Source organism: Apteryx rowi, unplaced genomic scaffold, assembly GCF_003343035.1.
Source record: "Apteryx rowi isolate R43461 unplaced genomic scaffold, aptRow1 scaffold_71, whole genome shotgun sequence".
NCBI classification, from domain to species: Eukaryota; Metazoa; Chordata; class Aves; order Apterygiformes; family Apterygidae; genus Apteryx; species Apteryx rowi.
This window is the reverse complement of record NW_020450994.1, coordinates 2,070,427-2,085,276: the sequence shown is the minus strand read 5'-3', so window position 1 is coordinate 2,085,276 and position 14,850 is coordinate 2,070,427. Positions and strand designations below refer to the sequence as shown.

At 40.4% G+C, this 14,850-nt stretch overlaps 1 protein-coding gene across 1 annotated transcript in view; it reads right to left on the bottom strand.

Annotated features, from left to right (window-relative positions):
- Positions 1–402: 402 nt before the first annotated feature.
- The window catches only part of NPR3 (natriuretic peptide receptor 3), a 46,809-nt gene continuing 32,361 nt past the window's right edge, over positions 403–14,850 (bottom strand). The window contains exons 6-10 of the mRNA XM_026087175.1: positions 12,135–12,270; positions 8,073–8,167; positions 5,231–5,366; positions 3,558–3,645; positions 403–514 (exon numbers count right to left, since the gene is read on the bottom strand). Of these exons, the coding sequence (XP_025942960.1) occupies positions 403–514; positions 3,558–3,645; positions 5,231–5,366; positions 8,073–8,167; positions 12,135–12,270 (567 nt within the window). The remainder of the gene's footprint in view (positions 515–3,557; positions 3,646–5,230; positions 5,367–8,072; positions 8,168–12,134; positions 12,271–14,850) is intronic.

Here is a 14,850-nt window from a genome sequence, read left to right as displayed (position 1 = left end):
GCACCTGTGTCTGTGAAACCACATTCGATACCCACAAGGGAGATGTCATTAAGGAAGGAGGCAGTAGGAGCTAAAAAAAAAAAAGGGAACAGAAAGAGGCATCCCCATCAACCAAGCCCAAATCTGCTGCCCTTAGCATATGCCTTAAGAAATACTGTCTTTACACATTAAGTACGTCTTATAAGATCAAACTGTGTCATTTTCCTTTCTCATGAGATGAAAGGCCATGTGGCTTAATGTAATTAGTAAATCATTCCTGAGCTTCTGAAAGAAATTAAGATAAAATTACTGCTTAAAAGAGTGAGTTCTTCGAGAGCCTCTTCTTTTTACACTGATGTCTTTGGTTGTGTCCATTTCCCTAATTTCTTTTTCCAGGAAGAATGGGATTATTTTTCTTCTTCTTTATGCAGCAGAAAAATGAGATCTAATGGAGTCTTCACGTAACTGCCGATGTTTCCCCATGTTACAGTCCTCCTGTCGAGTTCGTCTTTCAATAGTTATTCTGTATTTCTTTCTGCATGAAAGGAGAAGAACAGAGTGATAAATCCTTCTCCTGCTATAGGATAACAGGACTTCCCTTATACAGAATGCCTGTAGGGGACAGCTGGGTTCCAGTTGAAAAATGAAATGCGACAGAATGTGAAGCCCTGGTCAAAGATTAAAGTAGTTTGCCTTGAAACATTTTACCCAAGCCCAAGAATGCCTGTTAATTTCTACACAGCAGTCTCAAAGCATCAAGACACAGACGTTTGTTTCTTTGAAAATTTCTGATCTAAGTGATTAGGAAGTTTTTGTGAAGTGGCATGTGAACTGTGTCACATCACTGCTTTATACTGATCAAAGCCAAATTTCTTTCCTGTATTCAGGGGCACTTTCTGCAGAGTTCAAACAATGGAGCTGACTCTTTATTCAGTTGCATTTCTCACTGAAACTATTTATTAACTAACTAATCCTCCCATCTCCCTCTGAGGAAAACTACTATGTTTATAATGTCAGTGGAGGTAGTAAGATGAATTAAGAAGTGGGCTGTAGAGGATAGATAAGGAGTAAATACAACTGCTCATGCATCAGACAGTTTTTCCTGTGCATCTTCCTCCATGTCCTTTTGAAGAATTCTGTTAATGCTAATTTATATGTCAAACAGAAGCCTTCAGATTGCTTTTCTGTTCCTCTTTAGTACTCAGATCTCAAAAAAAAAAAATCATTAGACTCCCCACGTTTATATTTTATGCATTTATGCATCTATTGGGTTTCAGGACCAATTTTTCAAAAGGGCCTTAAGAGTCCAGCCCCTCTGCATACAGAACTGCTTGTGCAGATGCAGGACAAAATGTCTGTATGCCAAGGATATCTCTGTTCCATCTGCATGTGTAGCAGGAGTCAGAGTCAGACATATAGCGATGAAAGAAGGATTTTCAAAACMAGATTTTTAAAAAGGTCTTCTAGCCGGATAAGGTGGTTCAATAGAAAGCGGGTACCTACCCATCCTGAAAAACTCCCCTAGACATCTGTGTCTGTATCTGTAGGCTTMAAAAAAAACTTTAAAAACCTATATTCTTCATTTATGCTTATTCAAGTCAGTCCTTTCACAGGTCAGAGAATGCACAGAAGTAGCTCAGGCACAAGGACAGGCTCACATTTTAGAAATGCAGCTCTTCACCTTTAAATCCTTTCAAAGCTACATATCAGAAGCACAACACAGATTCTTCAACAGAGTTCATATGCACACTCAAAACAGTATTTACATGTCCATTTGTGGTGATTATAGATCCAAATGATCAGAGAGATGCAATCAGAAGGTGAATATGCAGTACAAACACTGTAGAAGCTGCAGGTACCAATCGCTTCCAGGCACACAGTTCCCAGATCTGCATTTTCTGAAAATCTGAGCCATACATCCTGATACGACATGTTTCATACACTTATTCTAAAGGAGAAAGGACCACATTTCTCCTTTCAAAGGGTGCGATCAGATCTSCAGGGTTAAATTCACCTGCGTGCTTTTAGACGTCTCCAATGTGCAGGTCCATCTGAGATACCTGCACCTTCCTTAATAGTCAGAGAGAAATAGGCCTTTCTAGGAGGCATTCTTCTGACCTATTTTACATGAAGATGACATGAACTGCACCAAAAATGTGCCTATTTCTCCCCTTTGACCATAAATAAGACGACTAGGTGTTGAGCTGAAGCATGGATATCCACCCAGCTTTGCTCACATAAATTTCCATCCCAAATCTTAGTGTCASATGCTTAAGAGTTCAAGAGCTGTTCCTACACTGAATGCTTCATATACTTTTATACCAGCTAAGGATGAGTCTTTTGCCACATTTCCTGTCCCCACCCACAAACTCCCTCTCAGTATCAGCTATGCTAAAAAAAACACCTAAAAGTTATCATCTCAGATTGGGAAGGTATAAAAAATGCAAGAGCCTATGATGACATACAATATAGACACACATCTTTTCTCTTTTTTTGGTTTTTCAAAGACAAATCAGTTTCAACTATCTTGCTTTGTCTTAGACCCAAATAATGTCTACATTATGTTATGCAAACATAAGCACTAAACACATGCAAAAACCCCTTTTTCTCTAGCCATAGAGTTTTTATAACATGAACAGCAAAGGTCCTCTCCTCTTATAACAGTACATTAACTGGCCATGCAACTAGCATCAGTCTTCCTATAGATTTCAGCTATAAATACTGGATGAATAACCCTGGGCTCTGAGATATTTTGAAAACTTGGACGCAGGCTGGTGAATTAAAGCAGGTTTTGCTTGTTTCATTTTGTTAATGTGTTTTATAAGTAATTCTTTTCATTGAAGAATATGATTTGATTGTTATATGCAGAGGTTAATTCTATTCTCCTACTTGTCTTTTCTGTTCCTTGCCATAAGAGGATAAATCACACCATATATAGGATGCTGAACAGGTGTTATAATAATTTGGTCTGTTAGTGCAGGATCAACTCTTAACACTTTAGATTTGCTGACCAACAACATAAGCATTATTTTTCTTAAAGAGGCATGAAACATCAATCACCCAGCCCTGACACCAGTTTATTAAGTTAAACGTACGGCTTTGAAATCCAAATGTTCTCTTAAACCAAAACAGAAATCTCCTTCTAGCTTTCAGGAGAATTCTGCTCAATAATCAAAACTAAGCATGGTACCAGGCAAGTGAAATAAATCTCTTGCACGATCACAGACTGCACAATTAAGCTGGCAAGGAATACCAAAGAAAGGCAGCTTTTAAGGCCAAGACATTTTATCAAGGGAGTTGTGAATGAACGGAACACACTGGAATTATTTCCTCGAGTAAAGTTACTCAGAGATGTAAGCGTTTACAGGACAAGGCTCTGAATCCATAAAATGATTTGGATACGCACAGAAGATAAGGACAGTCAAAGTATGTTCACTGTCTTTGGTGGGAATTTTACCACAGATGATTATGGTGCCTCTCTGTCTCCCATCTTCTTCACATCAAGGATGTGCTGCCAAGAGCTGAGAGGTTTATAAAAGAGTAAAGAGTTTAAGAAAATTTAAATTAATTGGACTGACCTGAAAAAGTAAAAAGCCATTAGCAATCCTGCTCCGAGCAAAGCGCCCACAACTATTCCTGTAACTGCTGATTCTCCTAGACCACCTGCTTGAAAAAGGGAAAAATAAACCATCAGGGTTCACATTGAGAACTATTTGCATTCACATTTTCGAAAATACACAGGACTAGGAAATGAATGACCAGCATCAGACAATAACGAAAGCCATTCAGAGTTCAGGACTCCATGGGAATCTTTTCTTCAGTTCCAGTTCCTGCATGTTTATTTTTTGTCCCTGCTTTCCTTGAGGTTAAACAAGCCCCCAAGGTCAGTGCCAAACGAAGTCAGAATCGTAAAGATGTTATATGCAGAAATGTTGTTAAGAAACTGGTCTGGACAGCTTGATCTGAATCACACCACCTGGACTGTGATTGTAACAAGTCATGTAATAGGAATCAGCACTGAATATCACCTAAGAAACAATCTTATTTCACCTGGTTTAGCATCATAACCAACTATCAGCCAGGTTTACTAAAATGACTGTATGATTATTCAACAGCTCCACAGACTTTTTCTGAAACTATGCTGTTTCAAGTTAAAGCCACATGAGCTTTGCCCTGCCCCAAGTCTGAACAGGGGCAGAGCGGGGACACAGTGGCTAAAGGGGAACCCTAGCAGGGACTGTCATTCTGGGAAGCACAGGGAAGCTAAACAACAATGGCATTTTCAGGTGGGTGCAGCCTGCTCCCTTTCTCCATGCCTAAACCCAGGTTCGTGGAAAGGAACAGAGAAGAAATAAGGAAATTAAACAGCTCCCTCCTCTTTGTTTATCCTTGACCCTTTGAGGGGATTGTCTCTGTACACCAAGATGTGTGGAAGGAACAAGGTGCATAGCTACACTGTGTATCTGTGCTGAGCGTGGAGGGCATGGCCTAGAAGCAGTCTCTCCAGCATTTATATGCATAGGGTTTTGGAGGGATTGATGAATTAACAAGCTGTGAATACTTTTTCACTGCAGGGCTAGCAATTTGTTTCCTGCAAAGACCTAAGACCACACTTTGCCATTCAGGCACCCCCATCTTCCTACCCTTATCTCCTTGCAGTGCCCTGCTCAGTATGACATGGTCTGCAGACTCAGTATGCTGGAAAACAAGGACATTGCTCTGTGGAGAGTAGTCCCAACCTTCTGGATTCCCAGTGGTTAGCCTGTTCAACCTACTTTACTTCTTCTCACCTTACTGGACTCCTCACAGTGCCTCCTCTCAGCACTGAAAAATCATTCTGCACTGGGAGAGCAAACACTGCTCCTGTCAGACTGGGCTCCCCAAGTTCTAATTATCAACATGATTATTCTCTACTAAAAGGTTCAGCTACATCCTTCGTTTGCTTCTTTCTGACTAAAAGAGATTTTACCTTTTAGCCCCTGGAAGGTCCCAGAGCCTCCAGGACACTGGGCCAGTGCCTCATGCAGGCATCATGATTACTATCATATTTAAGTTCAGGAGAGTGATTCAGACCACGTACTATCCAGGGCTGTCAGACTCTGGCTTCCCGAATGGTCAGCAGAGAGACATAGTCACGATGTCTCAGTTGGACAACTGTGCTAAGCAATCTAATACAGCCCATTATGCTGCATCACCGCATGGATTCCTCTCTCGGACAGCCTGGATGCAAGCATTACATCACTAAACTTACATGATTTACATGGTGTATTGTTTGTGTGCTCTGAAACACGGCTTTCATCTAATCTCAGCCTGCTGTGACTCCAAGGATATTTCACATTTGATCGAATTTCAAAACGTCCCTGCTTTCCATAGTAGTCCCCGATCACCTATGCAAAAAAAGAAAGGAACGAAAGGATTTTCCTGTTAACTATGGAAAGCAAACAAGAGAGGTGCATCACTCGAACTTTTGCGGCAGGATGTTGAATGACGGAGAATAGGGCTGAAGGGGTCTTTGGGAGGTCATGTAGTCCATGCCTTGCCCCAAGGCAGGATCAGCTGAACGAAAGCATTCCTGGCAGATGCTTATCTAACCTGCTCTTACAAGCCTCCAAAGATGGAGCCTTGACAGCTCCTGCAGGCAATTATTCTGGAGCTTAGCTATCTTTACTGTTAGTGGTTTTCCCTAACATGCAACCTAGATCTCCCTTGTTGTAATCATCCATCACTACTTATTCTATTGCCAGTGGACACAGAGGCTTTTCCTTTCTGAAACGTCTGTTTACATATTCATAGACTGCTATAATATCTCCCCTCAGGCTTCTCTTCTGTATAAACCTGCTTCACACAAGTGTTTTAGCCCTCTGCATATTCCTGCTGCTCTCCCTGGACTTTCTTAAATTGCTGCACCATGGGTTGAGTGCTCAGGACTGGCTGTACTGCAGTGGAGGTCTTCAGGACACCCAGCCAACTAAAGTTCTGATGTTCCTGACTGCACATTCCTGAATGGACTTTTCTTTTTTGGATGGACCTGGAGGTACTKGAGGTTCAGCTAAAACCTTCACATCTTCTGCAGAATTAGTACAGAGTCAGTTATTCTCTACCTTGTAATTCTGCAGTCGTTTATATTTATATAGAAAAGGCATTTTCGGTTTACCATTCTGGTAACGTGCTATTATTTCAGACCAATTCATCAAGATGCTTTAGAATTTACATCCTGTCCTCAAAGGTAAATCCAGGCTTTATTCAAGATAAGATACACTGGATCTACTACAAAGCTGCAGGACTAAATTGTGGTAACAGTAGTAGGTCAGTCATCTGAAAGTAGTTCCCAAAAATCTATGCACTCTAATAAAGGTAAAAGGCCATATATGATGCACAGACACTGAAGTAGTCAGCAGGGAAGGCAGAAGCACATCAAAAGGCCTAAGTTTCCAATTATGGATAAGACATATCTATAAATACATTGGGTTTAGATATTAGAGTAACACTTCTTTTATTCAGGCTACTGATAACCAGTTCAAATCTTACACCTGAACTCCATTTTGAAGAGAAAGATTTAGAAGGCACGTAACGTTTGCCCTGGTTAGGTACACAAAGGTAGATTTCACATTAAATAAGGGAGCAGATTTTTCTCCCAGTATTGCAACTGCAAGTTAAGACCTTAAAAGAAAGACTTTTTTATATTAGTTCAAAAATACAGGCAAATTCAGTAAACTAGAAAAAATACAGAAAAAAAGCCTTGGAGACCATTTGCAGGCAGCACACAATTCACTGAGAGACTGTTTCATTTATTGAACAGGAGTGGGAGAGGTGTCTTTATTACAGTGTAATTCTCCTCTACCAAGAGGACTTACTGAATATGAAAGGATGCAGGAAGACTTATCAAGAACAAATATGTAGCAGCAATCAAACTGATTCAGATGAGAAATAGGATACACATTTTTAAAGAGCAAGAGTGGTTAAACACTGGAACAAACACTGAGGGAGCAAGTGAGACAGTCCCTGTTTTTCAGTGTCTTCAAATGAAAAATGAATGCCTCTGAGAGGGTGAGCTTTACTCACATGTAAACTACCAGGCTCCATACAAGGGTAAGAGACTGTGCCTGCCTGTGATGCAGCAGAGGTCACGCTAGGTAACCTGATGTTTTCTTCTAGCTTTAAACTCTATGAATGGATTTAGGAAAACAGCTCTGACCAAACACGGATTTGTCTGGCTCTGTTCCACTGAGAAACAAAAGTTTTCATGCTGACATGGAAGGAATCAGCAGAATGAATAAAACAAAGACATCAAAGAAACCATGTTATTAGTCAGAGTGAAGCATGAAGGCAAAAATGAATGTAGCGGAAACAAGTAATAAATAATTGCATATTGAATATGTTACTTKTAAGTATACTTATATGTATCATCATAAAGCAGAGAGAAATTAAGATGAGAAATATACTAAAGGGGAAGAGGAATGCAACATCAAAGAAATGAAAGATAGTCTGAATTGGAAGTGAATGAAAGCAAAGGAAGGAAGGCTAGAAGAATTAGACTAAATTGATAAACATGACAAAAAGCTAACACGCTGAGCAAAAAGAAGAGATACACTTCGTTCCTATCAAACTTATCCCAATCAATTTGTCCTACTAACTTTAAGTAATGATCATTACTCCTACCCCGGGAGTGTCTGTAAGTCACTGCTGGTGTTTTTCAGCCATTTTTACCCACCAAAATGCACTAGTGATCATAGACATTTAAAAAGACTTCCTGAGTTTGTATTTACTGCAGCTCTGATATGAACAATAATTTGAGAGTTTCCTTCATTAGATTCAAATCCACACACAAAAATGTCCAGCTTGCTGGCCTCTGACAAAATGGGGAAGGCTAGCAAAGCTCAGGTTGATGCTGACATTGCAACTAACAGTGCAATGGTAAGGTACCTATATGCTTCAGCTGGAGTTAGGGCAATGTATGTAYTAATAAACTCAGCAATACCATTTTAATGTGTATATTTAATAAACAGATGCCCACTAACTAAACAGATGATATGATGTTACATCAAACTGGTTAACTCATCAGTGGTCAATTGAAATAGTGTTTGTTTCCTTACCTCTTGTGTGCCTGCCTCTGGGTCCGTCATTGCAATCACAGAGAAATCCCCATATCTGTCTCCATTGGCATCAATGGACACCTGCCCTGCAATGCCTAAAGAATGGCATGTGAGGAATTAGAAAATTAATTAGTTAAAATACTGAGCCTTTCCAAGGAAAACAAGAAAACAGTGGACAGGTTTTACAGACTGATATGACAGGAAATCTCATCAGTCTCCCAGCATTTTTGTTGACATTCCAAAAGAAATTGTAATTTCAGCTCAGTGTCTGCATTCCTGAATTCTTAACATTTCTCCTTTTTAAATATCAAATGTGTGAGACTAGGGAATATGTGAGAAAAATCTTATCCAGAGAGCCAGTGGGCCAGAATAAAACAAAAATACTTTTAACGCAAATTATCTACAGAGAGCTCAGCCCCAAAATAGCTAAAGATGTCTCAGTAAAGACAGTCCAGTTCATGCGCTGCAGAGACCTCCAGGGCACAGCCAGAAGCCCCACAGCCTGATGGAGCTTGGGGCACCCATGCAGCTAATCCAGCGTTGTATCCTATCTGATAGGATATTGGAGGGGGTGGGAAGGGAGAAAAGAGGAACCACATACTGTACATTAAATGTACATTAAATCCTGCATTCATTTACATATGATTAACTGCATAATATGGTGCTGTTCATTTTATATTTTTGACCCCAGTKCACTTCCTTCCTTTACACGTTTGAGGGTAGAATCTGACATTCCCTTAGGCCAGCTGCCAGTCTTGTTTCACATACTTTAACAAAATTTAGACTTCTAAAGACCACTCTAACTGACAGGTCATGGCTTCATCTTAGCAGCCCTTCATACAATGAAGTCACATYAAAAATTCTATACATGAAATCATGTCTGATTCCTGATGATTTCAGAATTTGTTTTTAATAATGAGGAATAAATTAAACATCTGGTATGTATTGTGCATGTCTTAGACACCATCTGTATCTGTAACTACTACTAATATTCTAGGAAACTTTGGGAAAACTTATAACCATAGCATAATTCAAGCAGGAAGGGACATCAAGCAGGAGGTCTCTAGTCCAACCTCCTGCTCAAASAGGGTCAGCTAGGAGGTCAGAATAGGCTGCTCAGGGATTTATATGGTCTTGGAAACCTCAAAGCTGGGGGACTGTACAACCTCTGTTTCAATGCTTAACTGTCCTCAYGCTGAGAGGCTGCTGAAATGTGATCTTCCACTGCCTGACACCAAATGTAGCAATTTACACCTGTGCAAAGCCAGTGCAAGTCAAACAAGCATCACTTTATATCCATGTTACMCAGGTTACGTGATTATGCCAGGCACAAAGCAGTAGAGAATCAGGCTGCCAGTGACTGTAAATCAGAAAAGAGAAGTCAGCTATTCAGCCAGAGTGCAAATTCCCCTCAACATACCTAATAACAATAAACCTGCAACAGATTAACACACCTACATTTATCTGTTCTCTGTTCCCACTTTAACATAGTGATATCAGGAATGTTTAGGCCTATTGTGATTTTCAGCATATGCACTGTTAATCAAAAGATTTACTGTCAAACATCTAGTTTTAAGTATAACAGTACAGTAAATTTGCAAATTTGATTATTGCAGGAGGACAGAATGGGCATAACCAGTTGGCTACAAAAGCACTGAAAGAGACCGCTATAAAGAGCTGCAATGTCCTTGCCTACAYGGCAATCAGGTTGCTGGATTTGGCAGGAGGCTTTATAGGGAACAGACACTTTCCTGGCCTAAGCAAGCCAAAACTGAATTATTGGAAGTAGGTACTAGAACTTGCTAAAATTCAGATTTCCTATGGGATTTTTTTTAATGGGAAACACTAATTTTTTGACTTGCAATATAAATCAAAACAAAGAGTTGAAATTTCAATATTTCCTAAAACATTCCTCCTGAAGAAGCATATTTAGGAAATTTTACAACACCTCAAAGTAGTACTACATTTGGATGAATCTAGAAGAATTTTATCTGGACTATCTTTTTGTTAGATTACGTTAGATATTTACATACCAAAAATGTTGCCACTGTTTCAGAGGAAACCTTAATGGAACAAGAATACTGCCCACAAAATATTGACTTCAGTCATATCAAGGTGTCTCTAATAACCCAGAAATATTGGTATTYCCCATATTTGGTAAACCCAAGAAATATTTTGATCACTTCAGCCTTCTTTTCTGAAGTACATGTTGTTGTCTGTGCACTTGTGGCTGGCAGTTGGGACTGTCTGTGAATGCTGCGTGAAATGGCATCCACATCCAGTCGGGTTTCTGATGGGTCACCTACTCAGAGCCAGCTGTAAGACGAGGTGCACAGGCAATTAGAGATCTATATGTCAGCAATTACAAATTAATGACAGCAATTATATTTCTGATGATCGAGGCCTGCAAAAATTTAAGTGAATTATAAAGCCTCAGCCCTGCAACAGACCTGGTAACTGCATGGATGGACTGTATGCTGTGATGCTGTATTTATTTTAGAAAGGTGCTTACAAACAGGATAAAGGGATGTGATTTTCCTAAAAGGACTGGATTGTAAGAAGCCAGGTTGAAGGCTTCTTTTTAAATCAGGCCTATCCTTGTAAAATTAAGTTCAGCAAAGTACTGCCACAGGGAGGAGATGGCATATAACTTATATGGCATTTTGACCTTGCAAGCTGTGCCCTCACAGCTCAACTTGGCAGTTATGTTTTCAGAATAGCTGTGACAGGTCACCCAGCAACAACAAACTGGTTTTCACAAGTGGGGAAAGAGAACATTCGTTTCCTCCTGGCTGGTTTTACAAATAAGGTGTGAGAACCTATTGTGTAACCTGTGGTCTCCTCTGCATGGAGCACATGGCACTAGAGAAGTCTTGCATGGGCACATCATCTGGTGGCTTTCTGGAGCAGAATATTAGGCAAGAAAACACAGACAGGCTGTGCTGGAGCATCTGTTCATTCATAGGATGGCCAAACAGTGAGGCAACTCTTTAAACAGCAGGTTACCTCTGTTAAAGGAGTATGTTTTGGGAAGCCATGGATGAGACGGGAGATAACAAGGCATTCAGCACTGAGCACAGTCTGCAGTTGGTGCAGGTGTCCTTATGGGATGACTGCAGCCAACATCATTTAAAGCAAACCCAGGGTTGTCTAAAGCCACACTGTGGGCTGTTTTGCCTCCTGTTCAGCCATAATTTGAGAACRTAAGAGGTTTTCAGCCACTGTCCTTCTTGCTTTCCTCCACTATGTCCAGTGTGTGCTCTTAGAGCAGAGAATCTGGCCACTGAGTTTTCCTTAGATGTTTAAATTAATAATTGGCTTCTTATCAAGGGAAAATGTTTCTTTCTCTTAGGCATTTCCATTGGAAATCTCATCAGTTGTACTCCAAAAGACTGGAATATTATAAGAGATGATAGATGAATCCAACAATATCAGAACTCTGTTTCTTTATTAATAACCCTGCCTGGCAAAAGCACTCACATAGCTTTACATCAGTAAGGTGGCAAACACRTGCCAGTTGCACTGCGGAATCACAGCCTTCAGGATTAGGCACAGAAAGTCACAGTACTATTCAGCTGCTGCCTCTGAGATAACATGCAAAAGTCATGAAAGAGGCTGGGAGGAAATCCTTCCAGGGCCCAAAAGAGCCTGTCAAGAAACAAAAAAATTGGCACCTGCTTGCTTCGATCCATTCCCAGCCTTTTAAGATAAAAAAGTCAAATGGAAAGAATGAGGCAATCTGAGAGCTAATAGATGCACTTGAGTAACGTGAGCAGCTGTAATCTTTTCAAAAACAAAGGAGCCTGAGAAAATTATTGGTATTTCTTTACAACATCAGTGAGGGTCATTAAATTGTTAGTTCTTTGAACTGAATAACACCTCAAGGGATGGTGCAAAAAAAGTTTAGACTGGTATGTGAGGCAGCCTTAAAAATGTACATGGTTTCATATGGATATCTGCTTCTCATTTAAGAGTTGGATAGGCACTGGTCCTTATTCTGCACACACTAAAGACCTGCATTTTTTTTGACTCTGAAAACTGGAATTCCATATTACGTCTTACCTTCATATGTTCTGTTCCGTGTTTGCTGAACAATTTTTTCCCCATCTTTCTTACTGAAACCATACTTCAGGACTTCCTGTAAAGCTAGAGCATAAAGAAGAATAGCATCATGGAATCCTTCCACAAACATGTTCACCTAAAAAGAAAAAAAAAAAGCAATGGCAATTGACACATGAAAAACATCTGTCTTCCCTACGGAATTGCTTAACTGGAGAAAATCTCCAGATTAATCAAAATAACCAATTTGGAGGGTTATTTTCTCAACTGCTGAAACACAAAGGAATGTGTTTCAAAAAAAAAAAAAAAGCAAGAGGAAAAGGGTAACTTTTGACCCACTTTTAAAAACAGTTAACTACTATCTGCTATTCTGAACGCTCAAATTGCACTTTAATGTTGTGTCTGAATAGTTCTGCAGATAGGGGAGAAATTTGCTGATCACAGTTTCCATGCCAAACTGCACAAATTCTGCTGCTGATCATGTGAGGTTCCGTAAGGTGCTGAGCACCCTCATCCCGCAGCACCGAGAACGTCCTCCCCCCTCTGCACAAAGGACTTAGCATCTGTCAGGATTGGGAAGTATGCTTTGCCATGATTTTTTTGGAGAGCACAAGTTTTACTGACTGGTGGATTTGCTTGTTTAATGATTACCACTTCCATTTCTGGCCCTTGCTCAGCTGAGCATCTCTCCACCAGTGAATGAGCAATGGAGGAAGCTGCTTACCCTGTACAGTAATGCATTCTCTGGGACTGCCAGGAGAACAGTTTCCTATCTTTTATAGTTTTTTTCAGTAAATGACATGAACTACACAAAATGTCGCTTTCTAACACTAATATAAGGAGACTGCTGCAAATTGGTGATGTCCTCCACGAGTCAATACAGCCAGCCTGCAGCTTTTGTCCTGCAACACTCTGAGTATCAGAAATAGTTAAAAGCAGAGCACTGCACAAACGTTACGGATTTGTTCACCCGAGCCATGTGCACCTCAGTGATGAAGCAAGGAACGTTAGGTGCTGAGTTCAGATCTGGGCCCATCACCAAGGAGCAGACATGCAAGTGCCTTGAACAGCACAGGTATTCCTCTCCTCTAAGCAGCAACTCACATCTCCGTCCTGTTTGATGCACATCCCAGCTTGATGTGCAATAATTCAGAATTAATTATCTTTTCAGCTGAAAGAAGGATGTTCCCATTCACTCACAGTTTAGTTACACTGGAAAAGTGCCTGATGTGCTGGAAATAGCAAAGGTGTAAGCAAAGGTTGTAGCACATTATGGGGCCTTTTATTGCCATTTCCAGTGAACAACACCCTTCTATAAATATTCTCCTGGTTAGAAACAATATTTAGCTTATCTTCAATTTCAGTATATCTAAACAACTAAAAAATGTTGGTAAATAAAGCACTGCTTGAACTCCCACAGTTTTAGCTGGACATTAAAAGAGCAAAAAGATGTAGCCAGTTAAGTAAATAACTGCTCCATAGATAAAAAGTATTACATAGTTGATTGGCCGAGCTGAACTAACCAAGCTCCCGGTTATGTAATTACATACAAGACATTCTTTCACTCTTAAACTGGTTGCCAACAGTAAGGAGAATTAAACCCACTCACTGATAATATGAAAGTTTACATTTCTCTGGCATTTAAAATTGGACTTTTAGATAACTTTGACCTATGTTTCATTAAGAAAGTTCACCACAAATTTAGGGAAAAAGAAGCCAGTGTAACAGAAGGCGCAGAACAGCTCAGTTCAGTAAGACAGCCAAAGACTAAAATGCAGCTGAAGTTATTTTGACCTAAAGAGAAAGCACAAAAGAGAAGGTGAAAGTCAACCTTTTGGTAGAACAGTAAGAGCTGATGGAGAAAGTGCACACTAGGACAGGCTTTGCCAGTGGGGGATTTAATTTTTCAAGACAAAAACCAAACAAACAGACAAAAAAGCAACTCACAAAGCTGGGCCACCGCTTTACGTGCCAGCCTTAGAATCCAAGTGACCTGTGGATGATCAAACACAGGCTTTCATGATGTGACACTCATTCTCTCAGGAGGAGAAGGAATGAGTCTCTCTGATTGCCTGCTGACTGATTTACAGCTTGTGGTTGGCATGAGTTTCAAGGAAAGCTATTTGTCGCTTCCTTTGTCCATGGCAAAGACCTCTCAGTGTAACACAGCAACCATCAAAATCTGTTTTGTCAGCTAACTTGCTCAATCTGAAATCTACCCATGCAACCAGCCTGAAAACCCTCCTGTAGACGCTACAGAAGACTTGCCAGATGAGCCTTGGCAAAACTCGCCTGGCAGTCTGGGAGGGTATTGCTGCAGCCTCCTGCCTTGCCCCTTGGCCAGGAGTCCTGACATTGCATAGGCAAATCATCAGAAAATCATCCGTGCCACCTCGCAGTTCCTCTAGTACAAAATCCAGCATTTTCCCTTACATTCTCAAGGAAGGTGAAACTACTGGCAATTTATGCTATTTCAAGTCTTTTAGAAAAAGAGTAGTATTTACTAACTGCAGCTGGAAAGCACTCCCCGGCCAAGCAAATGTTGGGCACACTGGCTACTCTTCAGATTTCTCCAGCACCAGTTTTTGAAGAGGGATACAGGATACCATGAAGGGCATAAAGTTTTCCTGCCTATCATCTTGCTGGGTCATTCAGAAGTTGCATGGTCCTGCACTGAGGATGGGATGCATGACATGTAATCAGAGCTCAGGACTGCTCT